This window comes from Pseudoliparis swirei, chromosome 24 (assembly GCF_029220125.1).
Source record: "Pseudoliparis swirei isolate HS2019 ecotype Mariana Trench chromosome 24, NWPU_hadal_v1, whole genome shotgun sequence".
NCBI classification, from domain to species: Eukaryota; Metazoa; Chordata; class Actinopteri; order Perciformes; family Liparidae; genus Pseudoliparis; species Pseudoliparis swirei.
In genome coordinates this window covers 5,581,599-5,609,299 of record NC_079411.1, presented here as the reverse complement: position 1 = coordinate 5,609,299, position 27,701 = coordinate 5,581,599, and the positions used below count along the sequence as shown (strand labels likewise).

At 47.7% G+C, this 27,701-nt stretch overlaps 1 protein-coding gene across 1 annotated transcript in view; it reads left to right on the top strand.

The window, feature by feature from the left end:
* Positions 1 to 27,701, top strand: part of sorbs2a (sorbin and SH3 domain containing 2a) — a 52,612-nt gene that overhangs the window by 16,480 nt on the left and 8,431 nt on the right. The window contains exons 4-27 of the mRNA XM_056408722.1: positions 1,044 to 1,070; positions 1,168 to 1,292; positions 1,485 to 2,030; positions 2,943 to 2,986; positions 3,237 to 3,373; positions 4,857 to 4,915; positions 5,106 to 5,714; positions 6,752 to 7,102; positions 8,180 to 8,300; positions 11,552 to 11,638; positions 12,754 to 12,929; positions 15,535 to 15,601; positions 16,561 to 16,611; positions 16,760 to 16,964; positions 17,407 to 17,521; positions 19,449 to 19,520; positions 20,957 to 21,013; positions 21,927 to 21,976; positions 23,027 to 23,202; positions 23,499 to 25,506; positions 26,312 to 26,441; positions 26,626 to 26,723; positions 27,103 to 27,217; positions 27,349 to 27,477. Of these exons, the coding sequence (XP_056264697.1) occupies positions 1,044 to 1,070; positions 1,168 to 1,292; positions 1,485 to 2,030; positions 2,943 to 2,986; positions 3,237 to 3,373; positions 4,857 to 4,915; positions 5,106 to 5,714; positions 6,752 to 7,102; positions 8,180 to 8,300; positions 11,552 to 11,638; positions 12,754 to 12,929; positions 15,535 to 15,601; positions 16,561 to 16,611; positions 16,760 to 16,964; positions 17,407 to 17,521; positions 19,449 to 19,520; positions 20,957 to 21,013; positions 21,927 to 21,976; positions 23,027 to 23,202; positions 23,499 to 25,506; positions 26,312 to 26,441; positions 26,626 to 26,723; positions 27,103 to 27,217; positions 27,349 to 27,477 (5,555 nt within the window). The remainder of the gene's footprint in view (positions 1 to 1,043; positions 1,071 to 1,167; positions 1,293 to 1,484; positions 2,031 to 2,942; positions 2,987 to 3,236; positions 3,374 to 4,856; positions 4,916 to 5,105; positions 5,715 to 6,751; positions 7,103 to 8,179; positions 8,301 to 11,551; positions 11,639 to 12,753; positions 12,930 to 15,534; positions 15,602 to 16,560; positions 16,612 to 16,759; positions 16,965 to 17,406; positions 17,522 to 19,448; positions 19,521 to 20,956; positions 21,014 to 21,926; positions 21,977 to 23,026; positions 23,203 to 23,498; positions 25,507 to 26,311; positions 26,442 to 26,625; positions 26,724 to 27,102; positions 27,218 to 27,348; positions 27,478 to 27,701) is intronic.

The window sequence follows — 27,701 nt, the reverse complement described above, 5'->3', positions numbered from 1 at the left end:
AATGGGGCTCGCATTAGTGTGCCCTGGGGGATGATCATCCTTTATTAGACTTGGGAGGCAAGTGGTTCATCGAGTCTCGATGTGCATGAAGTACCTTAAGCTCTCCTTTTAGTTTTTTTGCCTTTTTTTCTGTCTTCATTTCTATAATAGAGCGAGAAGCTGCTAGAACATTTGCACCCACTGCACACAAAGAGCAGCCTTCTGAGGAAAGCCCAGTACCGTACAAAGAATCTGTCTTTAATCGGTACTGGTAATGCTGTAGTATTGATCTTTGACATCTGTAATGTCTGTGGCAACCACACCTTATACCTTAAGTCCTAACCACCTTAGACCATAAGTTCTAACTACCATAGACCTTAAGTCCCAACCACCTTAGACCTTAAGTCCTAACCACCTTAGACCATAAGTCCTAACTACCATCGACTTTAAGTCCTAACCATCTTAGACCTTAAGTCCTAACCACCGAAGACCATAAGTCCTAACCACCGAAGACCATAAGTCCTAACCACCTTAGACCATAAGTCCTAACCACCTTAGACCATAAGTCCTAACCGTCTTAGACCTTAAGTCCTAACCACCGAAGACCATAAGTCCTAACCACCTTAGACCATAAGTCTGAACCACCTTAGACCATAAGTCCTAACCACCGAAGACCATAAGTCCTAACCGTCTTAGATCTTAAGTCCTAACCATCTTAGACCATAAGTCCTAACTACCTCAGACCTTAAGTCCTAACCACCTCAGACCTTAAGTCCTAACCACCTCAGACCTTAAGTCCTAACCAAGTGTTCGTTTGCCTGCGAATTTGTGGAGCTTTCACTTTTCCATCTTCAAAACAGAAATACATTCAGAAACATTTCATTTCCATCCTGTGCTCGTACCTCTTCCGTTGTTGTCTTTTCCGAACTCGTGTCTCCTCCCTCACCACACGGTGTGTCATGAAGACGACTTCAGCCGTCACCCTATGCAGTCGCCTCTGTTGCAGGGATGCGTGTGACCACGCTCATGTCACTTATCGTTGCCGTGTCTTCTCTCTCCCCCAGGGAGTGAATCTCACTCATCAGACTTGGGTAAGCCTCCGCTTCATTGTGTGTTCAATTGGAGGCGAGACTCTTCGGGGGAAACACGGCAGGATGTCCCGTTAATACTACCAACTCCTTTTTCCAGATAATTGGCGGTCACGCAGCGCAACAGATGGCTTCAACAACGGAGACGCCAGCAGCTCATCTCTTGCTGCCAAAGGCTTCCGCAGCGTCAGACCCAACCTGCAGGACAAAAGGTCCCCAACACAGGTAACAAGTCTCACACATCACACGGACACGGACAGATGTTGGCATGGTGTGAAAAGTGCCTTCTACTATTTATAGTTTACACACGAGAACCATGCGGTATTGTATTGGGAACAACTTGATGATTTGTAACGAGCTTTGTACTGTTGATTTTTCTTTGTTGTTGTTGTTGTTGCTTTCTAACTGGCTAATAAGGATATCAATCATATGCCATTGCCACCCCCCAGAAGAGAGAGTTTCACTTCTCACCCACGGCCGCTAATCTACTCGACTACAGCTCCCTCGTTGCCCTGGCTAATGATTTCCCCTGGGACGCTAACATTCACGCAGAATGAGAAGGCCGTTTTGAAAGAGTCCTACACTGCCAGTAGCACGTCCTCTTACTCTCACTCGGGGAGCAATGCACGCTCCGTCCACCAGGCACAGCGGTCCACGCTCCCGGACGACGTCGGCAGCCGTCGTGCTTCCGCCGCCACTAATTCACAGGCCCAGGGGCGTAAGGTGTCTTCCCTCAACCAACCCGGTCACCATCGACCCCCGGCTCACCGCAACTCCCCCCGCCGTGACCCCCGACCTGAGTCCCAGAACACAGGTCCACAAAGGGGCGCTCAGACCTCCGTCCGCTCGGGCCCGGAGGATCTCAAACGTCCAGAGCGTCGGCCTTCGAACAGCCCAGCGGAGCTCGAGTCCCCGGATCGAGCCCCGAATCGGACCCCGTGCCCAGCTGCAGCCCGGGTGGAGGTAACGCAGGCTCCTCCTGCCGTTCCACCGAGACCTCCTCCTGCAGCGCTGTTGGTACATAACTGAATACATCATGTCACAAAAGTAATGACTGTGTCCATTTCAAGTCGGCTTGAATACAACGTCTCCAGGTTTTTGTCTTGATGACAACAAGAGTGATAAAAGGGTAACGCCCGTCGGGATGTGCAAAGTTCAGAGGATAAATGAGATAATTGGTGTTTTTTAAACCCTGGTTGTGTAACAGCGGCGTTCCATGAAGCCACTCGTCTTTGGCCTCTTTAGAAAACAAGGTGTTTTGATGCTGCTTGTGTGCGTTGCCCTTTACAGGGTTCGTACGGTCATGGAAAACCTGGAAAAGTTATGGAATTTTAAGATGGTCATTTCCAGGCCTGGAAAAGTCATGGAAAAAAACTTAAATCATAAAAGTTTTGGAAAAGTCACGGAAATGTTGGTATATTCACATGTTAATTTACGCCGAGTTTGAAATAATTAATATAAACAGATAGATTTGCACATGAAGAATAAACATTTATATAAGTGTATAAAGGAATAAACATGAATAGAAATGTTAATTCTTTTAATCAAACTATTGTCTCATTCATTTGTTTCATTTAAGGTCAACTGTAGGCTTTGGAATTCTCATTTTTTTAATACAAAATTCTCTAAATTGTTCATGTTTATACCGAGATTTCAGTTTGGTCGTGGAAATTTGGTTTAAAGTCATGGAAAAGTTATGGAAAAGTCATGGAAATCCATTGGTCAAAATGTGTAAGACCCCTGCCTTTAGTTCGCTGGGCTTGCTCCTGCCATCTGAACAACCAAACTAACGTTGGTTCTTCAGACTGTTCGAGTGATAACCAACTATTTGATTTCTTTGATACCCCTGTTGCCGTCTGTCCGATGTATTTACAGCCGTCCACAGAGTTCGAACTAACAGACCCTCTTCGATTCACAGCGTGAGTCACCTTTCAGAGGAAGATGCATCTTGTGTGACATCGTGGCCAATGAGTGACCGTCACTAAGTGCTTTACACCTTCCCTCCTTTTCCAATCAACTCCTTCCTCCTCTCTCCCCTCTCCCAACACCAGAGGCCTCCCTACCCTGACCCGACAGCACGCCACTCCCCTATCGCTGCCGCAGCTCAGAGTCACTCGACTCCTGCCCGGCCTAATGCCCAAGGCTCTATCGCCCGCCCGACGTTCCCAGCGGGCGCCGGTGCAGCCGGCAGGCCGGGCCTTCCCGCGCTGAGCGGTGCGGCGGCTGGGCCGTCCTCCCCGTGACGGTGTCGGCGCTCAGCCACTACTCGTCGTCCACGGCGGGTCCGCTGGACGAGCTGCAGATCTGTAGCCTGGACTCGCCCGGCACCTCGGCCACGCCGTCGCCCACCCTCAGCCATGTCTCTGCCTACACGTCCACTGCTGCAGCCGCCACTGTCACTAACGTAATTATCCCAACGAGTCATCGCTATAACACACAAATGGTACCCGGCCTCCCCAAACTCATTTGGATGGCCGGACCAAACCTTTACAAAATGTGCTTTCCCTATTTGCACCTTTCACTAACCTCCGACTGCAACCTCGTGATCCTTTTATCATGTTAACGTTTCTCTACTCATTAGATCTCTGTGTCTTTGTGCTTGTCTATGTTTCTCTGTTATGCCTTTTTTTGTAATCGGATGCAATCGTCTCTTAACCCTTGTGTTGCCTTCGGGTCAATATGACCCCATTCAATGTTTAACCCTCCTGTTACCTTTATATTTACTAACATATTTTACCCTTGAGGTCAATATGACCCCAGCTATTAAAATCTCCAGAAAATTATTAGAATTAATATTGTTTTCCAAGTTTAAGTGTGAGGTACTTTATGTTTGTTTGTTGACTCCCGAAAGAACACCGACATTAAACATTGAATCGGGTCAAATTGACCCAAGGCGACAGGAGACTTAAATATTGAATCGTGTCAAAATGACCCGAAGGCACCACAAGGGTTAAAGCAACTTGTTACCTTAGGGTCAATTTGACCCCATTCAATGTTTAATGTCGGTGTTCTTTCGGGTCAATTTGACCCCAGGCTGTTTTTCACTGTCAAACATATAAGAAATATCAACTTTTTTATATATTTAAAGGGCTATTTAGGTAGTCAACAAACAAACATAAAGTACCTCACACTTCAACTTGGAAAACAATATTAATTCTAATAATTTTCTGGAGGTTTTAATTGCTGGGGTCAAATTGACCCCGAGGGTAAAATATGTCAGTAAATATAAAGGTAACAGGAGAGTTCAACATTGAATGGGGTCAAATTGACCCTAAGGTAACAGGAGGGTTAAGACCCCGTTCATATAAAAAATTAGAGACCACAAAACCATTTTTCTGATATAGCCATGAGGACTGTAGTTACGCTGTCGGCTCATTATTTTGCTGTGGGAAAAGATGTGAGGGTCCCTGTGAAAGACTGGTACTCCCAAGCAAGAATAAGTTAGCAGTAGGACGACCACAGTGCTGAGACGGGGGGGTTCAGTGTGAGCAGATGAGCTGCTCCAGTGTCAGGTGGCGACCCCCGGCTTTGACGGCCAAAGCCAAAGACGGCGATGGCCAAAATGACAAAAAGAACACAAAATCCCTGTAGTATTGTGAGAAAAAAATGCAGGAAAGCAATAATGCCCAAATAAAGCCTGCGGTTGTTTGAAATAGAAGTCCATCTGTTGCATCAAATGTATGAGACAGAAGACGGGGGGGGGGGAACCCTGTGGTGTAGACATCCCACACACTAGCAGTAAGTGCTGTCAACAGAGTGTGTTGTGTGTCGCTTTAATGTGAGTTTTAGCTGCCAAAGGCTTCCGCAGCGTCAGACCCAACCTGCAGGACAAAAGGTCCCCAACACAGGTAACAAGTCTCACACATCACACGGACAGATGTTGGCATGGTGTGAAAAGTGCCTTCTACTATTCCATTATAGTTTACACACGAGAACCATGCGGTATTGTATTGGGAACAACTTGATGATTTGTAACGAGCTTTGTACTGTTGATTTTTCTTTGTTGTTGTTGTTGTTGCTTTCTAACTGGCTAATAAGGATATCAATCATATGCCATTGCCACCCCCCAGAAGAGAGAGTTTCCACTTCTCACCCACGGCCGCTAATCTACTCGACTACAGCTCCCTCGTTGCCCTGGCTAATGATTTCCCCCCTGGGACGCTAACATTCACGCAGAATGAGAAGGCCGTTTTGAAAGAGTCCTACACTGCCAGTAGCACGTCCTCTTACTCTCACTCGGGGAGCAATGCACGCTCCGTCCACCAGGCACAGCGGTCCACGCTCCCGGACGACGTCGGCAGCCGTCGTGCTTCCGCCGCCACTAATTCACAGGCCCAGGGGCGTAAGGTGTCTTCCCTCAAACTAACCCCGGTCACCATCGCCGACCCCCCGGCTCACCGCAACTCCCCCCGCCGTGACCCCCGACCTGAGTCCCAGAACACAGGTCCACAAAGGGGCGCTCAGACCTCCGTCCGCTCGGGCCCGGAGGATCTCAAACGTCCAGAGCGTCGGCCTTCGAACAGCCCAGCGGAGCTCGAGTCCCCGGATCGAGCCCCGAATCGGACCCCGTGCCCAGCTGCAGCCCGGGTGGAGGTAACGCAGGCTCCTCCTGCCGTTCCACCGAGACCTCCTCCTGCAGCGCTGTTGGTACATAACTGAATACATCATGTCACAAAAGTAATGACTGTGTCCATTTCAAGTCGGCTTGAATACAACGTCTCCAGGTTTTTGTCTTGATGACAACAAGAGTGATAAAAGGGTAACGCCCGTCGGGATGTGCAAAGTTCAGAGGATAAATGAGATAATTGGTGTTTTTTAAACCCTGGGTTGTGTAACAGCGGCGTTCCATGAAGCCACTCGTCTTTGGCCTCTTTTAGAAAACAAGGTGTTTTGATGCTGCTTGTGTGCGTTGCCCTTTACAGGGTTCGTACGGTCATGGAAAACCTGGAAAAGTTATGGAATTTTAAGATGGTCATTTCCAGGCCTGGAAAAGTCATGGAAAAAAACTTAAATCATAAAAGTTTTGGAAAAGTCACGGAAATGTTGGTATATTCACATGTTAATTTACGCCGAGTTTGAAATAATTAATATAAACAGATAGATTTGCACATGAAGAATAAACATTTATATAAGTGTATAAAGGAATAAACATGAATAGAAATGTTAATTCTTTTAATCAAACTATTGTCTCATTCATTTGTTTCATTTAAGGTCAACTGTAGGCTTTGGAATTCTCATTTTTTTAATACAAAATTCTCTAAATTGTTCATGTTTATACCGAGATTTCAGTTTGGTCGTGGAAATTTGGTTTAAAGTCATGGAAAAGTTATGGAAAAGTCATGGAAATCCATTGGTCAAAATGTGTAAGACCCCTGCCTTTAGTTCGCTGGGCTTGCTCCTGCCATCTGAACAACCAAACTAACGTTGGTTCTTCAGACTGTTCGAGTGATAACCAACTATTTGATTTCTTTGATACCCCTGTTGCCGTCTGTCCGATGTATTTACAGCCGTCCACAGAGTTCGAACTAACAGACCCTCTTCGATTCACAGCGTGAGTCACCTTTCAGAGGAAGATGCATCTTGTGTGACATCGTGGCCAATGAGTGACCGTCACTAAGTGCTTTACACCTTCCCTCCTTTTCCAATCAACTCCTTCCCTCCTCTCTCCCCTCTCCCAACACCAGAGGCCTCCCTACCCTGACCCGACAGCACGCCACTCCCCCTATCGCTGCCGCAGCTCAGAGTCACTCGACTCCCTGCCCGGCCTAATGCCCAAGGCTCTATCGCCCGCCCCGTACGTTCCCAGCGGCGCCGGTGCAGCCGGCAGGCCGGGCCTTCCCGCGCTGAGCGGTGCGAGCGGCTGGGCGTCGTCCTCCCCCGTGACGGTGTCGGCGCTCAGCCACTACTCGTCGTCCACGGCGGGTCCGCTGGACGAGCTGCAGATCTGTAGCCTGGACTCGCCCGGCACCTCGGCCACGCCGTCGCCCACCCTCAGCCATGTCTCTGCCTACACGTCCACTGCTGCAGCCGCCACTGTAAGACCCCGTTCATATAAAAAATTAGAGACCACAAAACCATTTTTCTGATATAGCCATGAGGACTGTAGTTACGCTGTCGGCTCATTATTTTGCTGTGGGAAAAGATGTGAGGGTCCCTGTGAAAGACTGGTACTCCCAAGCAAGAATAAGTTAGCAGTAGGACGACCACAGTGCTGAGACGGGGGGGTTCAGTGTGAGCAGATGAGCTGCTCCAGTGTCAGGTGGCGACCCCCGGCTTTGACGGCCAAAGCCAAAGACGGCGATGGCCAAAATGACAAAAAGAACACAAAATCCCTGTAGTATTGTGAGAAAAAAATGCAGGAAAGCAATAATGCCCAAATAAAGCCTGCGGTTGTTTGAAATAGAAGTCCATCTGTTGCATCAAATGTATGAGACAGAAGACGGGGGGGGGGGAACCCTGTGGTGTAGACATCCCACACACTAGCAGTAAGTGCTGTCAACAGAGTGTGTTGTGTGTCGCTTTAATGTGAGTTTTATCACTTTTAATTCTTTTGATAGCCATTGTTTTTTAGAGCTCTCGTGAATCTTTAATCAACACTGGCCGTAAAATGAAAACGCTGTGTTTTGTCCCCGTTTTGAATGCGAGAGCATTAATTTGTCCATACGAGCCTCCCTTTGTGCCTGTTGTCTTGTTTGTCACAACACATTTATGATGACGTGTACGTGGAATCTGAAAGACGTGCTTATCGTCACTGTTTTAATCTCTTCTCTCTGATTCAATGAGTGCCCCTCCCCCTCCTTCACTAACTATTCTCACATGACACAGTCGCTTCAGATTCAGCAGTCACATTAGCCCCCAACATCTGTCCACGTCTACTTTCCTTTCCAGAAGAGGCTCCTTTGCCACTTTAACTGTTAATAGTGATAGCAATGTGATGACTAACAATGGTTTCATAAAACCAATAATGTTCTCGTTTTCGCTACTTGTTTTGTCGATTTTGTTATTCGTGCACTCTTGACCTAATGTCGGAGGGCAGAGCAGCTCCATTCGCCACGATCAAAGGACACGTGTGCATTGTGATTGGTCGTGAGTGACTCTCTCTGTCTCCTTAGGGCCAGGTCCTCTCTCACGCTATGAATGGAAGCGCTCCACAGAGGCCCCTCTCTCCTCTGTCCTATCCGGCTCCGCCCACCTCACTCCACAGCGGGCTCCACAGACAGAGCCGAAGTTCAGGTGGGTGACGATCTTTTACTTTCCCTTTTTTTTTTTTCCTTTAGCCGAGAACACTTCCTGTTTTATTGCCAATTATTTGACAGGAAGACAATGCCAAGGAATGGTGGGCTTGGTCTCCTGACCTTTCCAAAAATGCATAACACATAAATGGGATGGTTCTGGGAACCATCCCATTTATGTGTTTTGCATTTTTGGAAAGGTCAGGAGAGCGGCACTTTGTACATTTTGAAGCCTCGATTAGAGGTGATTAGTGGGGTGGTGTCAGTTTGTGTAATGTTTAATAAGTCAAGTCTGATTCAGCATGAACAGGGAGCCAATGTAATTAAATACGAACAGGGATAAAATGATGCCGTGTTCTAGTTTTGGTGAGCATCCTCGCCGCAGTGTTGTGTCCAAGTTGTAGTTTGCTAGTAGTTGATATGGATAAACCAGAGAATAGTGTATTTCAGTAATTAAGCTCAGATGAGACAAATGTTTGCATAAGTGTTTTATTATCAGCCACGGAAAGAATGGAATGAATCTGGTCAGTGTTTCTTAACTGGGGGAAAAATCAGTCGTATTAATATTGTTGATATATTCCTCAAATGATAATTGGGAGCAAACAGGACACAGAGATTTCTTCCATAAAAGCTTTTCTGAAATTGTTCAGAGTAAGATCACAGAATGTATTTCTGATCTGCCTCGGACCGTGATTTAGCATTTCATTTTTTGGGAGCGTTTTGAGGAGCAAAAGGAAGTTCAATGACATTAATTGTTTGATTTTTTTAAATCTGGATTTTTCCCGTTTCCCCCACCTCAGGCATGATCAGGGAAGTACAACAAAACTTTGAAGATCTTTTAAGAAGCCATAAAGGAATGTTTGCAAATGAATCTCTTTATCATTGCCCATAAACATAGTTAATGGTACATGTATTTGTGATAATGTGTGTACCTATTAGACGAAGACATGGCCATCCAGTTGTGGTGCACAGTATGAAATGAGTTTGAGAGAAAGAGGGTGTTCATCTGACGATGAGTCACCGTCGACTTGCTCATTCCTTCTCGGTTCTCTGTGATTTATCAGTGGGTTCAAATGACAGCGCGTCTTCTCTCTTCCCGCTCCTCTTCCTCCTCCTCCTCATATTCAGAGGGCAGCGAGTCCTTCGCCACAGAGTCCGCTGGACGAGCTGCAGATCTGTAGCCTGACTCGCCCGGCACCCCGGCCACGCCGCCGCCCCCCCTCAGCCATGTCTCTGCCTACACGTCCCCTGCTGCAGCCGCCACTGTCACTAACGTAATTATCCCAACGAGTCATCGCTATAACACACAATGGTACCGGCCTCCCAAACTCATTTGGATGGCGGACCAAACCTTTACAAAATGTGCTTTCCTATTTGCACCTTTCACTAACCTCCGACTGCAACCTCGTGATCCTTTTATCATGTTAACGTTTCTCTACTCATTAGATCTCTGTGTCTTTGTGCTTGTCTATGTTTCTCTGTTATGCCTTTTTTTGTAATCGGATGCAATCGTCTCTTAACCCTTGTGTTGCCTTGGGGTCAATATGACCCCATTCAATGTTTAACCCTCCTGTTACCTTTATATTTACTAACATATTTTACCCTTGAGGTCAATATGACCCCAGCTATTAAAATCTCCAGAAAATTATTAGAATTAATATTGTTTTCCAAGTTTAAGTGTGAGGTACTTTATGTTTGTTTGTTGACTCCCGAAAGAACACCGACATTAAACATTGAATCGGGTCAAATTGACCCGAAGGCGACAGGAGGCTTAAATATTGAATCGGGTCAAAATGACCCGAAGGCAACACAAGGGTTAAAGCAACTTGTTACCTTAGGGTCAATTTGACCCCATTCAATGTTTAATGTCGGTGTTCTTTCGGGTCAATTTGACCCCAGGCTGTTTTTCACTGTCAAACATATAAGAAATATCAACTTTTTTATATATTTAAAGGGCTATTTAGGTAGTCAACAAACAAACATAAAGTACCTCACACTTCAACTTGGAAAACAATATTAATTCTAATAATTTTCTGGAGGTTTTAATTGCTGGGGTCAAATTGACCCCGAGGGTAAAATATGTCAGTAAATATAAAGGTAACAGGAGAGTTCAACATTGAATGGGGTCAAATTGACCCTAAGGTAACAGGAGGGTTAAGACCCCGTTCATATAAAAAATTAGAGACCACAAAACCATTTTTCTGATATAGCCATGAGGACTGTAGTTACGCTGTCGGCTCATTATTTTGCTGTGGGAAAAGATGAGGGCCCCTGTGAAAGACTGGTACTCCCAAGCAAGAATAAGTTAGCAGTAGGACGACCACAGTGCTGAGACGGGGGGGTTCAGTGTGAGCAGATGAGCTGCTCCAGTGTCAGGTGGCGACCCCCGGCTTTGACGGCCAAAGCCAAAGACGGCGATGGCCAAAATGACAAAAGAACACAAAATCCCTGTAGTATTGTGAGAAAAAATGCAGGAAAGCAATAATGCCCAAATAAGAGGTGGGGATGTATGAAATAGAAGTCCATCTGTTGCATCAAATGTATGAGACAGAAGAGGGGGGGGGGGGAACCCTGTGGTGTAGACATCCCACACACTAGCAGTAAGTGCTGTCAACAGAGTGTGTTGTGTGTCGCTTAATGTGAGTTTTATCACTTTTAATTCTTTTGATAGCCATTGTTTTTAGAGCTCTCGTGAATCTTTAATCAACACTGGCCGTAAAATGAAAACGCTGTGTTTTGTCCCGTTTTGAATGCGAGAGCATTAATTTGTCCATACGAGCCTCCCTTTGTGCCTGTTGTCTTGTTTGTCACAACACATTTATGATGACGTGTACGTGGAATCTGAAAGACGTGCTTATCGTCACTGTTTTAATCTCTTCTCTCTGATTCAATGAGTGCCCTCCCCTCCTTCACTAACTATTCTCACATGACACAGTCGCTTCAGATTCAGCAGTCACATTAGCCCCAACATCTGTCCACGTCTACTTTCCTTTCCAGAAGAGGCTCCTTTGCCACTTTAACTGTTAATAGTGATAGCAATGTGATGACTAACAATGGTTTCATAAAACCAATAATGTTCTCGTTTTCGCTACTTGTTTTGTCGATTTTGTTATTCGTGCACTCTTGACCTAATGTCGGAGGCAGAGCAGCTCCATTCGCCACGATCAAAGGACACGTGTGCATTGTGATTGGTCGTGAGTGACTCTCTCTGTCTCCTTAGGGCCAGGTCCTCTCTCACGCTATGAATGGAAGCGCCACAGAGGCCCCTCTCTCCTCTGTCCTATCCGGCTCCGCCCACCTCACTCCACAGCGGGCTCCACAGACAGAGCCGAAGTTCAGGTGGGTGACGATCTTTACTTTCCTTTTTTTTTTCCTTTAGCCGAGAACACTTCCTGTTTTATTGCCAATTATTTGACAGGAAGACAATGCCAAGGAATGGTGGTTGGTCTCCTGATTTTTCAAAATGCATAACACATAAATGGGATGGTTCTGGGAACCATCCCATTTATGTGTTTTGTATTTTTGGAAAGGTCAGGAGAGCGCACTTTGTACATTTTGAAGCCTCGATTAGAGGTGATTAGTGGGGTGGTGTCAGTTTGTGTAATGTTTAATAAGTCAAGTCTGATTCAGCATGAACAGGGAGCCAATGTAATTAAATACGAACAGGGATAAAATGATGCCGTGTTCTAGTTTTGGTGAGCATCCTCGCCGCAGTGTTGTGTCCAAGTTGTAGTTTGCTAGTAGTTGATATGGATAAACCAGAGAATAGTGTATTTCAGTAATTAAGCTCAGATGAGACAAATGTTTGCATAAGTGTTTTATTATCAGCCACGGAAAGAATGGAATGAATCTGGTCAGTGTTTCTTAACTGGGGAAAAATCAGTCGTATTAATATTGTTGATATATTCCTCAAATGATAATTGGGAGCAAACAGGACACAGAGATTTCTTCCATAAAAGCTTTTCTGAAATTGTTCAGAGTAAGATCACAGAATGTATTTCTGATCTGCCTCGGACCGTGATTTAGCATTTCATTTTTTGGGAGCGTTTTGAGGAGCAAAAGGAAGTTCAATGACATTAATTGTTTGATTTTTTAAATCTGGATTTTTCCCGTTTCCCCACCTCAGGCATGATCAGGGAAGTACAACAAAACTTTGAAGATCTTTTAAGAAGCCATAAAGGAATGTTTGCAAATGAATCTCTTTATCATTGCCCATAAACATAGTTAATGGTACATGTATTTGTGATAATGTGTGTACCTATTAGACGAAGACATGGCCATCCAGTTGTGGTGCACAGTATGAAATGAGTTTGAGAGAAAGAGGGTGTTCATCTGACGATGAGTCACCGTCGACTTGCTCATTCCTTCTCGGTTCTCTGTGATTTATCAGTGGGTTCAAATGACAGCGCGTCTTCTCTCTTCCCGCTCCTCTTCCTCCTCCTCCTCATATTCAGAGGGCAGCGAGTCCTTCGCCACAGAGTCCGTGGTGCTGGGCCACGGCAGCCACGGCAGCACGGTGCCCATCGCTCGCTTCTCCGAGGAGGAGACCAAGGTGTCCGTCATCAGGGCCCCTCGCTACGAGGGCATCGGCCCCGTGGACGACTCGGGCATCCCCATCGCCGTCCGCACGGTGAGGTCAAACATGTTGACCGTTTTGTGTTGTCTTGATATGTGATCAGGTTCACGAGAGCGGATTACTTTCAGCTGTCAGCAGCTTCTGACCCCATATTAAAAGCCCTCTCTCTCCCTCTCTCTCTCTCTTTCCCTCTCTCTCGGTATTTCTCTCTCTTTCTCTGTATCTCTCTCTCGGTATCTCTTTCCCTCTCTCTCTCTCTTTCCCTCTCTCTCTGTATCTCTCTCTCTTTCTCTGTATATCTCTCTCTCTGTATCTCTCTCTCTTTCCCTCTCTCTCTGTATCTCTCTCTCTCTCTCTGTATCTCTCTCTCTCTCTGTATTTCTCTCTCTCTCTGTATCTCTCCCTCTCTCTGTATCTCTCTCTCTCTGTATCTCTCTCTGTATCTCTCTCTCTCTCTGTATCTCTCTCTCTTTCCCTCTCTCTGTATTTCACTCTCTTTCTCTGTATCTCTCTCGGTATCTCTCTCTCTATATATAGATACAGGACTGTCTCAGAAAATTAGATTAGATAAAGTTCTTTATTTTCTGTAATGCAATTAAAAAAACAAAAATGTCATGCATTCTGGATTCATTACAAATCAACTGAAATATTGCAAGCCTTTTATTCTTTTAATATTTAATACTTTTTTAATTGCATTACAGAAAATAAAGAACTTTATCACAATATTCTAATTTTCTGAGACAGTCCTGTATATCTCTCTCTCTCTGTATCTCTCTCTCTCTATATCTCTTTGACCCTCCCTCTGACGTGCTAGTTTTACAGACGAGGTCTTCTTTGCTTCAGCACTGCAACGTCCTCGCTGCACACTTGTCAAAGTGTGCGTCTCTGTGTGTGTGTGTGTGTGTGTGTGTGTGTTATCTCCGTTCGCGTACGAACACTCCACCGCGCTATCCGTCTCTTGAAGAGGCGGCGGCGTCTCAAAGCGGACGTGTTCAACGGGGCGATTTCGAAAAGGCAGAAAGAAGAACGGAGAGAAAGAAAACGAATAACAGGCGCTCCTTGTTGTGAGAAGGCGCACATTCTTGCGGGCACTTGATTCGGTCACCGTGGAGAGCGAGGCGGTAATCGGTCCGTCTCCCGGCTCCACACTCTGTCTCATTCTCTCCATCGCCGTGGAGCCGAGCGGCCTGTTCTCCGACACGGTGTTTAGCGCTACTGAATAAAAAGGGGGATTAACTCCGCCATTTGATCGCTCTTTTTGGAAGAGGCTGTTAGAGCGACACTGTATACACAAAGACGCGCATACCAGGAGTTTCTCCTGGACTTTTTTTCCCGGGCGCCGCACCAGGAACTCCCACTTTGTTTTAGTTTTTTTTTGTCGCAACGTGGCTCCTGTATCCTCTAAGCTGCGAAACCAAACCGGCTGACATTGATTTCTGGAAGCGAGCTCAATTCCAACAACAACAACAACAAAAACGACCACAGCGGTGGTTCATCAAGCGGTTCTTCGGCCAACCGACATCCGAACATTTAAAGCTTACTATGATGTCATTCTGCCGGCCACATGCAGCCCACAAGCTAACAGTCGAGTGCGGTTTCATACGATAGGGGAGCTTGTCACATCCAATCACAGAGATGTATTCATACGTCCCGGAGCTCAATGGTCAATGTTTTACAGGAATTTTTAAAATATAAAATGCGTAACATTTTTACATATAACAACTAGAACGGGCACTCGGTAGAGCGCATACCTTCGCATATCAGAAGATTGGGCATTGAATTATGAACATTTTGGCATTAGTTGCATGCCAATTGGATAGAAATTGAACGTGCTATGGTAAAAAAATGATTTTGACCTTTCCATGACCTTGACCTTTGACCCGATTGATCCCAAAATCTAATCAAATGGTTCCCGGATAATAACCAATCATCCCACCATTTCATGCGATTCAAGAATATGTTGACCTTTTCATGACCTTGACCTTTGACCCGATCGATCCCAAAATCTAATCAAATGGTCCCCGGATAATAACCAATCATCCCACCAAATTTTATGCGATTCAGTTTAAAACTTTTTTTGTTATGCGAATAACACGCATACAAATAAATAAATAAATAAATACACGGCGATCAAAACATAACCTTCCGCATTTTGAATACGAAGGTAACTATATGAACATTTAACCCAGGCACACAGAATTGGAACTTGTTGAATACATTTTTTTATTCCACTGTATCTTCAATAGATAGTCGTGAGAGTGAGAACCGCAGACTACATCTAAAGTGTGCTGTATATAAAGCATATCTTTATGGTGTTTCTCATCAGTTATAGCTGATAAACAGATTCAATATCACACTGAGACTAATTAAGAGCAGGCACATTAAATCAAGTGAAAGTGATGCAGTCGTATGGAGAGTGTCTCATACAATAAATAGAAATAAATTCAATTATTCTTGTCTCCGCGTGAGTTAAATGCTCCGAGAGTGAAATATGGATCTGGATAAAGGCTGAGTGTTGTGTTGCTGCTCGTCTCGGGAAGGACCCGGTCCAATAAAGCAGTGGGAAGCCTTCCTACCGTCTAACTTCAGCCAGCGAGTGCATGGTGCATAAATCTCACGGCACATAAATCTTCACGACTGTTTGTCTCTCTCTCCGCAGACCGTGGATCGGCCCAAGGATTGGTACAAAACTATGTTCAAGCAGATCCACAAGGTTCACAAAGCAGGTAAATCCGAGCTGCATCACCCTGAACGGAAGAAATATCTCTTTCATGTGTTGCCATTTCATCGTCAGATGTTAGAAATCGGCCACGCATCCATGCTGTGGACCCGTGTGTGTGTGTGTGTGCATGTCGGTTCTTATTAAACCGAAAAACCCAGAGAACTTCAGTCATTAGATTCGAGGGAGTCTGGAGAGAAGGAGGAATTGATAGAAGCCTCTAATAGACACAGAGCTGTCCTGGGAAATCTGTTCTCATTTTATGGGCTTGACAGCATCACACACAGTCAGTTCAAAGTGTGTTTGTTCTAAACACACACACACACACTGTTTCATGATTGTGTGCCTCAACACATCTTCAGGTCTCTTCTCTTGACGCTTCTTGGAGAGCTTCCAATACTCGTATATTTTTGAGGTGAATTAATGAAGTCATTCCTCCAAAGTCTACAAATCTTTGGAGTGAGCTCATGTCGATTTAAGAAATGTGTAGATTCATCATCTGGAGGAATGAGCCAAAATCAAATACACACAGTTATGACACAATACTGTGACTCGTCTTTAGAGAGACGGCGAGCTCGTTGATGGACGGAGGGGAAGCGGTTCATGCTGCTCGGGTGGTTTCAGAATCTTCCGCTGTGAAGAATGGTCACTATTGGAACTTTTATGTTCTCTAAGGAGAGCAAACTGCACTCGTGTTCCCTCTTCATTACATTACATTACATTACATGTCATTTGGCTGACGCTTTTATCCAAAGCGACTTACAGTACTGTTACATTCATTCACTGTAGACGCAGCTACAGGGAACAACTCAGGGTTAAGTGTCTTGCTCAAGGACACATCGACTAGGGCGGGGATTGAACCTCCAACCCCCTGATTGAAAGACGGACCTGCTACCCACTCACCCATAACCGCGACGTTTGTCCGAGCATGCGCACCAATCGCTCTTTGTTCCCTTTCTTCCGCAGATGACGACTACTCCGACACATACAATGCAACGTACGCGGTCATAAACAACGGTGAGAGACGCTCGGGCGAGCAACAAAAGTGGCTCATAAGCCATTTTCTCCACCAACCCCCATTTGTCTCCTCCTGTCTGGCTCCCTCTGCCTCATTACCCCCCCCCCCCCCCCTGCTCCCTTGCAATGTCTCCTCTGTCCTCAACAGACGACTGCAGCCTGTCGCCAAGCGCCACGATGGCCCACCCGGCCCCCCGGACGCACACGTACAGGCCGCTCGCCAAAAGCCCCTCGGACAACGGAGGGCACCGGGAGCCTCCGCCGTCCCCCGTGCCCCCAGCCCCTCCGCCTATGCCGTCCCTCCTCCAGCTGAGGGCCAGAGACAGCGATCGGGAGAGAGACTCGCCCGACACGTACGAGGAGGAGTCTTGTCTCTCGTTCGTGATTTATTTCCGTCGCATTGAAAATGCGGAAGGTTATGTTTTGATCGCCGTGTATTTATTTATTAATTTATTTGTATGCGTGTTCCTCGCATAACAAAAAAAGTTTTAAACCGAATCGCATGAAATTTGGTGGGATGATTGGTTATTATCCGGGGACCATTTGATTCGATTTTGGGATCAATCGGGTCAAAGGTCAAGGTCATGGAAAGGTCAAAATCTTCTTTTTACCATAGCACGGTCAATTTGTATCCAATTGGCATGCAACTAATGCCAACATGTTCATAATTCAATGCCCAATCTTGTGATATGCGAAGGTATGCGCTCTACCGAGTGCCCGTTCTAGTTGACTTTGTTTTTGGGGCGGTTTTCTAAATCTCATTTCTTTTTTTCTCTTTTTTTTTTCTTGCACCAGGAACGAATGGGGTCCTCCCAACAGGAAGGTGGACACGCGGAAGTACCGCGCAGAGCCGAAGAGTATTTTTGAGTACGAGCCTGGAAAGTCCTCCATTTTGGAGCACGAAAGACCAGTGAGTATATGAGAACAATATATTCTGCCATTTGATTATATTGACATTTTAAGAAGGCTCATTTTTGAAGGTCAATGACCGAACATAAAGAAATTCTACGGCACATTCAAATAACTGGATGGTTTGAATTGAGAAAAGAGTCACAAGCACATTTACCTTTCCTCGCCCAATGTATTTTCATATTATGGGGCTTTTTTTGCACAGACTTTTTTTCCCGTCGGGCACGACGTGGGCGTTAAAAAGCGAAGGTTTCCTTGAGTGTCTGCTGTCTGCTTTGTCATTCGGCCCACTCAGAGTGAACAGCCAGTGCAGAGATAATGACTGTGTAGAGGGAAGGGGCACAGATAAATACAGAAAAGGGTATCTGAGACGGAGGACAGGATAATGGAGGAGGTGATGTCGATGAGGAGAAGATTAAACAGAAGAAAAATGTATTTGCAGATGACTGCAGAGAGCTCGCTCAGGGCAATAATGCACCAGTCAGTTCCTGATAAGGCAATAAAAGGAGAAAGTGAACCCACGCAGACTAATCTGCCGTCTGAGGCGCTGCTTTCGAAGCCTTTCCGCTCCACTGTCCTTGGGAACAAAAGCCTCGCGAGAAACCATCCTGTCCGCTGGTGAAGTGTCCATTTGTGTCCAATTATGAGCTGCAGGAAACCAAAAAAAGTCTGTTTCATTAGTTTCATTTTTCCCCCGCGCGCCGCTTCTGCTTTCGACTCTTGCTCTTTTTTTATTCTTTTTTTTTAACAGGGTGACTCATATGCCTCGGAGCTGTGTTGTCTTTTTTTTTTTTTTTTTTTTAGCAAGAGAGATGCAACGCCCACAAACTATCTCCTGGCAGTGTTTCCTTCCATGTGGGAGATAATGGGGTTAGAAGGAGCAGACAGAGTAGTACACCAACGCATCATCTCCGCAGCTCCAATCACAGTCAAATGAAAATAGAGAACGCCGTGTGAGTTTATACATCCAGAGGATTAACTCGCTTCACGGCGCCGACCCGTTTGTTTTCGGGCTTATCGACCCGTCTGATGTCGTCGCATGCAAACACACGGACATCCTATCCGACAGTTTATTGCAGCTTGATTTGATATGGAAATGCAACAGAAGGGTTTTTATCCACCGTGTCACAGCAAAGATAAAGCTCCGCTTCCCGAAGGACACTTAACCACCGTCAAGCCGATAAGCCTCAATGCCGCGGATACATCTCCGTCCTCTGCTTTGAATTCGTTTTCTGTAAATCCACCGTTTTAAAAGCGTCCCCGTTAACACATGACGGCCACTCGCGTTTATTTGCGGAGCAACAAGGCAATTCACAGTGCTTTACATGGGACATTAAAAAAAGGCGTTAAAGTAATATTCCACCCATAAAATGACAATTTGTAGATTAACTACTCGTGTCTTCTTAAATTTCTTGAAGAAAACGTAGAAGAAGAATTCCCCAAGGTGAGGATAATGAGGTGTTAAAAATGTAATGCTCAAAGTAACCTACATTTTCATGATCTGTCGGCTTCTCGAAGAATAAAGCGTCTGTAATGGGATTCCCGGTGAGGCCATATAAACATGAAACGGACGAATATCATTTTGAGGAGGCGTCGACACCGTCTGCCTCTCCGGTGAACGGCGGTCGGAGTCGTCCTGTGCGTATTCGATCATTCAACATGGCGCTCGTGTACGCTGCTTCACAAACAGTTTGGAGTAAATATCAAAGCAGGGAAGTAATAAATCGTTGTTGTTTTTTTGCATCGCTGCTCTCGTCCCCGGGAGCCAGTCGGAAGAAAAAAATCTTCATCCTGTGCCCGTCTCCACGTGCCGCCCTCCGTCCATTCCTAACCACGAGGCCCGTGTCTTTCTTTGTGTGTGACTTGTTCTCCACGCTGTCTTTTCTTCTCCCTCCTCTCTCTCTCTGTCACTGTCATGCTTTTCCCAGACCTATGACGACATAGATTTAGAGAACGAGCCTTGGTATAAATTCTTCTCCGAGCTGGAGTTTGGGCGGCCGGTAAGTCAGGGCCATAGCTCCGCCCCCCCCTCAAGCACAACCTGCTATAGGCAGACCCCCCACCCATGTGATGTTTTATTATTTTGAACGTCTCCACCAGTAGATTGGGTGGGGCTAGTTGTTTGGGCATGTGGTACTTGTTGGGTGCTGTGACCCCCTCCCCCTGCCCCCCCCCCCACCCTTGTGACAGGCTGTGTGATGTGTCTGCCTTGCTGGGTGTTTTCTTGGTCTGGTGGCTAGCAGGCACTGAAATGTTCACGCACAAACCTGGAGGACTTTATTTCAGTTGGTCGTCGCCTCTCGGAAAAAAAGAGGACGCTTGAGATGACCCGCTCAAGTCAATTAATCAATCATAACGTACAACGTAACACTGTATATTTACGCAATGGATGAGTTTTCTAAAGATGAAAAAGTACTCTTTCATTCTTCAACATCTCTTCCACATTCTCACATAAACTCCTCATCCTTGTATGTGGCCTCATTCACATCCCATTCACTTGATCATTTATCCATTGCCGCTTGTTCATATCTACAAGCTGAAGGCCGTAGCGCCCTCTGCTGGATGTAGGTGGTAGTGACGCCCGAGTGGCACAGGGCAGGGCTTGCCTCCAGCCACAGATCTGGGATCAGAAACCCACGCCCACCCCTCCTTCCTGACTGCTCGGCAAAGTGCCATGCCTCTGTCCATGCCACAGCGTGACACCAGGCGGTTGTGTGTTGGGCTTATTTTAAAAAATGTTCAGGGGGGAAAACGCCACCGAGTCGCGTTTGCTGTGCGTTGAGATTTTCTACCTGCAATATTTTTGCAATGTTTCACACCCACTGCCCTCAGAGCGGAGACAGTTCCCCCGACCCGGTCCCGCTGGGTCAGAACCTCACTGTGTGGTTATGCACTGTGCGTGTATGGCGGTGACGAGTCACCAGAAGTTTTCACCTGCGATTGTTTATCCGCACCAGTAACCCAGCACCCTGAAATAAACACCGCCGCTCGTGCTTCACCCGGCTTTCTGCTTTACAGCTCGCTCTCACACTCTGCATGTGTGTGTGTGTGTGTGTGTGTGTGTGGTACATGAGCACCTTTGTGTGTGTGTGTGTCTGATTTAGAAGGCCTAATTTATTTCAACTTTCACATACTGCAGTTTTAATGTTGCTGTTTTGAGATACGCATTTAGAGCGAATACAAAATGAATAGATGAAATAGCAACGTGTGTGTGTGTCAGTGAAAGTGGTAGTGTGTGTTGAGTGCGTGTGTGAATTAGTCCATCTGTGGTTACTCTGATTCTCTAACGAGTGTCGCTCTCTCCACATTGTTCCCGTTTTTTGTTTTTGTTTCTCCCCATGATGTCACAACTGCTTCTCCTCCGTCACCTCATTTTCACCATCTTCCCATTACTCCTCCTCCTCCTCCTGCTCACTGCTGCTGCTTGGGGCTCAAGCCTCCTAAAAAACGGCTGGATTATAATCCAGACATCTCCGCTCGCCAGCGTATTGAGGTAACCGCACACTCATGAGTGTTCCAGTGCTGTTGTTAATCTCACAATGTCTAACAAGTCGCGGGAATTCAAAATCTCTTATGTCAGGAAAATAAATACTAATAAAAAATAGGTGAGTTTAATGTAGCGTCGCGTGGCGTCTGATGTCACAGTGACAGCCATCCACCACAAGTATGAGCGTGACGTCGCTTTGTGAATGTACTGCTTTGAAGTGCTCTTCAATTCTTTGCAAAAGGGTTGTATGAAAAAAATTCAGAAATTCATTTAATGAAGAGCTATTCAAAGGCATCATTACAACTCACTGGAAATCTTTTTTTAAATATATTTCCAACATTATCGTGCGTGTTCATTATTCACGGTTAGCAGGCACGTGCACAGACATTTTGAGGGGCAGGTGCTCAAACCCCAAAAAAAGGGCACCCAATGCCAAAAAATAAAATTCAGAAATTCATTTAATGAAGAGCTATTCAAAGGCATCATTACAACTCACTGGAAATCTTTTTTTTTAAATTTATATTTCCAACATTATCGTGCGTGTTCATTATTCACGGTTAGCATCTCCTCAAGTGCCACAAGGAACCGTTCCAGCTTTTCAGGGAGACATTTGCCCCAGAGAGAGAGAGGGAAAGAGAGATACAGAGAGAGATACAGAGAGAGAGAGAGAGAGAGAGAGAGAGAGGGAATTTATCCTCCCGCTCACACCCGTAGGCCTCCTCCTCCTCCTCCTCCTCCCTCCGCTCAGGTGTGCCATGCGGAACCAGCATCCGTCGTCGCCCCTTACGCCGGGGGAGCCTTTAGAGTGCGGCACAGCAACAACAACCGCATGCAGGCTGTGCGTTGTGATCTGCTCCGCCTCCCGGTCTTTGTTCCTGCCCACCTCACTCTTCTCTCCTGTCGTCCGCCCCGTTTTCAGACATCCCTGCACATCGCTCCCGCCGACAAGGCTCCTGAGAGACCTGCGAGGTAACCTCCGTTTCTTTTATTTCCCCTCTGCATCCCTCACCCCCCCCCCCCACCCCCATCCTCTCAACGGCAGTGGTCCTTGTTGTGATTCCGCAGGGAGTCACGGCGACTCTTTCTTGCCCTGACTCCTCGTGTGTCTGTTATTACTGATGCAAGGATTAGTGTAGGAGGGCTTTTCTTTTTCTTTTGCCTCTGAAGCGGGGGGGGGGGGGGGGGGGGCTCTGCATCCCCCTCTCACTCACCGGAATAAATTAAACTCCCGCAAACCTATTGATTCTATTTATCCTATCCTCCCTCCTCCCCCTCGTCCTGCTCCCTTTCACCAATGGCCTGCTTATTCAGTCGCAATTTCCTCGGTGAATAGAAAGGGCAGATGAGAGATGAATAGGCCGTGTAATTCATGTGAGCATGGAGTGTGTTTGTTCAAGCCCATCGGGGTTTTTAGTCTCCTGAATACGAGGACAATAGCCTCATTGTGTAAAATTGGTTTAGAAGAGAGCAAAGAATGTTTTCATGTTGTTCAAAAAGAGAAATAGAAATGCTCTATTTATTTGATCCTTTACGATATTTGTGGTACATGTTTTGTACCGACGACACAGGAAACATAGTAAATACTATGTACTCTTAACCCTCCTGTTACCTTAGGGTCAATTTGACCCCATTCAATGTTTAACCCTCCTGTTACCTTTATATTTACTGACATATTTTACCCTTGGGGTCAATTTGACCCCAGCAATTAAAACCTCCAGAAAATTATTAGAATTAATATTGTTTTCCAAGTTTAAGTGTGAGGTACTTTATGTGTGTTTGTTGACTACCTAAATAGCCCTTTAAATATATAAAAAAGTTGATATTTCTTATATGTTTGACACAGTGAAAAACAGCCTGGGGTCAAATTGACCCGAAAGAACACCGACATTAAACATTGAATGGGGTCAAATTGACCCCAAAGGTAACAGGAGGGTTAAGAGCTTTTATAATACCTCCTGCGAACGCACCACGCGTGCGCCGTGTGTCTCGTGTCGTCCTTGACGTCCGACTGTGTTGCAGCGCCGCCAGCGACTACCGGAAGAGAAGGAAGTCCGAGCCCGACGGTTCCCAGGCGAACGCCCCGCTTCAGAGCCGAGCGCCGACCTCCCCCAAACCCGCGGATGCCGACCGACCCGGCAGCAGCCTCAAGAAACCTGCGGTCCGCTCCTCGCCCGCCTCGCCCTCCAGAGCCAAAGGTACACAAACCAATAATGTCTCCTCCCCATAATGTCACATGTTCACCGACTGACCGCGCCGCCTCAAAGACGTTGTCTGGTGAGGTCAGAAGTCTCCTCGACTCGTGTTGGTGGAAGTCTGAAGAAAAGACATCGAGCCCTCCTCTTTTTTTCCCCCTTCCCACCTTTGACTCTTTTCTCTCCTCCTTCTCCCTCTCCACCAGCTCCTCCATCCCTTTGCTGGGCGCTATTGCTAAATATGCTTTCCCCTCCTTCTTCTCTTTCGCCACGCTGCTATTTCCTCGGACATCTGAAAGGTGGGGACGCATGCGACATGTATTCAACCCGTTTGACCTCCCCAGGTCAAACTCCTCCCCCTCTTTATCAACGGCCCCATCTCCCCTCTGACCCCGTCCATTGCCACGAGGAGGAGGAGGAGGAGGCCGGCGAGGAAGGTAGCTCCTCCTCCGAGCAGCCCGTCGGCCGGCAGAACAGCCGCCCGAGCAAATGCCCGGACGGCGAGACGTGGAGCGGCGCGGCCGAGGCGCCGGCCGCCCCCGGCAAGCTCAAGTCGCGCAGCTGCGACGACTTGCTCAGCGACGGGCGCCCCGGGTCGGGCGGCGGCGGCGGGCGCGACGCCGCCCGCTCGGAAAGCGCCGGGTCGCTGCTCTGCGACGGGAATCCCTCGGGTCCCGCCGGATCCGTCTCCGCCGCTCGCTCGCTGCCGCGCCTCCACCGGCGGCTGGCGCACGAGTCGCCGGGCTTCCTCCAGCTCTACCGCAAGATGCACCAGATCGACCGGGCGCTCCTCCTCCCGTCCGAGGTCATCCGCTCGGTGCGCGCCCGCATCCTGGAGCTGGAGCGGCAGCCGCACCTGCACCGCCGCCGCCTCTCGCCGTGGGCGCCCTCGTGGGGCCTGGAGGTGCCGCGCGACACGGTGCCGCACCGCATTTCCGCCTACGAGCACCTCATCCAGAAGTCCAAGTCCATGCCCAACTTGGGCGACGCCGAGGCGCCGTCGGGCGTCACCACGCCGGGCGACTCGTCATCGCGACCCAGCAGCGGCGGCGGCGCCACGCCCAGTTTTCCGAAACGCCGTTTTTCCATCGAGTCTTTGCTCCAGGACGACAACAACGGCGACGGCGGAGCGGCGCCCCACGCCGCGGATCCGCGCCGTGGACCTCGCAGCCCGCCCGAGGGTCAGCCCCGCGCCGGGCCGGAGCCGAGCCGCGGGCGCCCCTTTCCCGCTCCCCCCGTGCCTCGCGGCCCTCGCGCCGACCCCGATTACTCCGACAGCGAACAGGACGCCGTCGCGTCCGACCTCAGCGACTTCGTGCAGGTGGAGGGTTCCTCGCTCTGCAGCGAGAGCGACTTTGACCGCTGCTCGCTGACCTCCTCCGAGAGCTTGTACGGCTCGTCCACCCTTCACCTCCGTCACCACCACCACCACCACCACCAGAGTCTAGGCCAGAGCCAGGGCTACCAACACCGCCACCTCATCAGCTCCTGCAAGGGCCGCTGCCCGGCCTCGTCCACGCGCTTCACCACCGTGCTCCGCCACGAGAGGGAGCGAGCGCGCCAGCAGCCCCAGAGACCCGCGCAGCCGAGCCGCAGCGGCGGCGGCCATCCCCAAGTCCAGAACTCGCAGTCCCAGCAAGCGATGTCCAAGCTGGCCTTCCTGGTCAGCCCAGTGCCTTTCCGCCGGAAAAAGGGCTCCCCGCCGACCTCCAGGAGAAGCGGCGGCAGACCCAAGTCCAAACAGGCCATTTACGAAGCTCTGGACGCGGCCCTGAGGGACATATACGAGCACATCCAGGCCGAGCGGGGCCAGAGAGGAGCCCGGGCCCCCGACGACGGCATCCTGAGGAGGATCCTGTCCGAGCTGCTGCCGGACGTGCCCGAGCGGAGCTCCTCGCTGCGGGGGAGGAGGGGCCGCTGGCCCGGGGGTCAGTCCTCGGCGTCTCTGTACCCGGACGGGAGCCCCGGCGAGTGCGCCTCGCCCGGAGGGGACGCCTCCACGCCGCGGCTACAGTCGCCAGTCGGCGCCTGTTACGGGCGCCACGCCGACGCCTCGAACAATAACGAATACGGAGAGGAGCAGGGCAACGGAAACGGTCTCAGTTATTCAGGTGGAGAGAACGCACATGGTCCACGCCCACGATGCATGCGGCACACCGGTGTATTCTTTGATTACACACGCGGTCATAAACACGGACGCATCATCCATTCACCTCAACGTCTCTTCCGGTGTTCCACAGGAATCGGTCAGCCGATGCATCCATTACTTTTCTTTTCTGTGTGTGACATTCAGCAAGAGTGTTTTCTGTGAGTTCTCAAGTACAGCCGGGCGTTAAAATAATTGACATTCTTTTGTTCTGTGACGTCTCGGCGAAGCGAAACACGCCCCGCCGGTGTTTCACATTCGAGGTCTACGAGGCTTATATTTGAGCGGATGGAAACCTCATTTGGAAAAAAAGCCGGCTTTGATTGACAGAAGCTTAAAAGCTCGAACAAAGATTGGCAAATTAGGAAGAATTGGAATTATATAGTGAGGGAGAACAATGTTTCTGTTAGAAGGAGAAAATCAGAGCAACAGAATGTAAGTACGCAGATTTCTTCAAGGACTAAAATATACTAAATCTCACATTAAGCCCTGAGCTTCACTGTAATTGAGGAGAACAGTAATTTGAGAATTTACAGTTTATTACTCTGGTTGAAGTTAATACAGGTGAATATTCCTCTATGTTTATAATTTGATTATTTTTTGTATTTTTTGTATGATATTTCTGTTTTGCAGATTCATGAATGGAGTCGTCTTTCTTTCCCACGATCACGTTTTCCTTCAAGCCATTTGCTCGTCTCTTCATGTTTGTACATTTAGTCATTATTTGTTGCTGTTTTCCCCTCGTTTCATGATGTATTTCAGCAATATTCAACTGCATGTTTCATATTGTGGGATTTACAATCGCCTTATTTCTTCCAGTGGAATGGAAATAAATCCTTTTTTAAAATTTTTTTTTTAACCCCAGAGCTTTCATTCCCTCATCTACTTGTTGGAACGCCGTCACCTTACCGCTGTGCCAAAGCTCACGTTTGTATCGTCGGCATGCGTCGTGTGATATGATTGTGGTTGCTATGGTAACTCCTGTTACCTTTCTCACGTGTCTCTGCTCACCGCAGACCAGGATGTCTCCAGGTGTTACTCCACTGTGGACGGACGCCACACGCCCCAGAGCCGAAGGCCGACTCCGGACCGTGAGGTACAACATTCAACCTTTCATGAGCATTCCCAACACCAACATGCATTTCATTTTATAAAAATGAACATATTTCAGATTCAACACTTTGTCTGCACACAGAAAAATGCTTTTTTTATTTTTTATTTGATGTTTTGCCTGGTAATGCTTGCCGGCTTTCTCTCTCTCTCTCACTCTCATCCCCTAGGTCTCCCATAAACAGATGACGCAACTTATTCTGTTCTCTCTCCTCCATCAGAAACAGCCTGCGAGGGCCATTTATGATTTTAAGGCACAAACCGCGAAGTGAGTACAGTCACACGGCACGAGGAAGCCGGCTTTGAAGTGCGACCGCCTCTCACCGCATCTCAACGCGTCTCGACTCATTGCATTTCAGTCACGATGTCGGCCGCGCGTGCATTTCTTGCATAAAAGTTAATTCCGCTTCACTGTGACATCTCACCGCCGCACCTGGATGGCTTTTAACCGATTTGATTTGCATGCTTGTCTTTAAACATATGCATGAATAAAGCTTATTTGGGCTGTTTCAGTGTTTGACGTTCTGATGCTGTTAATGTGAAATGAGCCGCGCCGGAGAGTTTTTTTTTTCCCCCCCCGTTTTTTTCCGGTTCATGTCTTCTTCCCGTTTGCGTGCCGGCACTTTGATGACATGGATGTGTTGCAGGGAGCTGACGTTTAAGAAAGGCGATGCAGTGAACATCATCCGGCAGATAGACAACAACTGGTACGAAGGAGAGCACCGCGGCCGGGTGGGCATCTTACCCATCTCCTATGTGGAAGTACGTCTGCGCACCGTTCACATTCTCATGAGTACACTGACAACATTCTCATGTGTAACTTCTCCCTCATTTGTGTCCCTCTTTAACACACACACACACACACACACACACATTTACGCCCACGTGAACAGAGGATGCCGTCCTCAGAGAAGCAGCAGCCGATTCGTCCTCCTCCTCCAGCTCATGTCAGAGAGATCGGAGAGGGAGTCGCTCGCTACCACTTCAACGCCGATACCAACGTGGAGCTGTCGCTGAGAAAGGTAACGCCTGTTTTTTTTGTTTGGGCGGGACCGGTTGTGTAACGGGAGGAACTATCGGAAGATGCGAGAAGTTCTCAAATGAAAGACAAAGAAGGAAACGTTCCGATGTGAATGAAGCGTGATCGATCAGGTGATGACAAATGTGTCGGAAGTATCGGAGAGTTCTCACTGCGATTGTCTCGCTGGATGATTTTGAATCAATCAAACTTTTATTTCAGACCCAA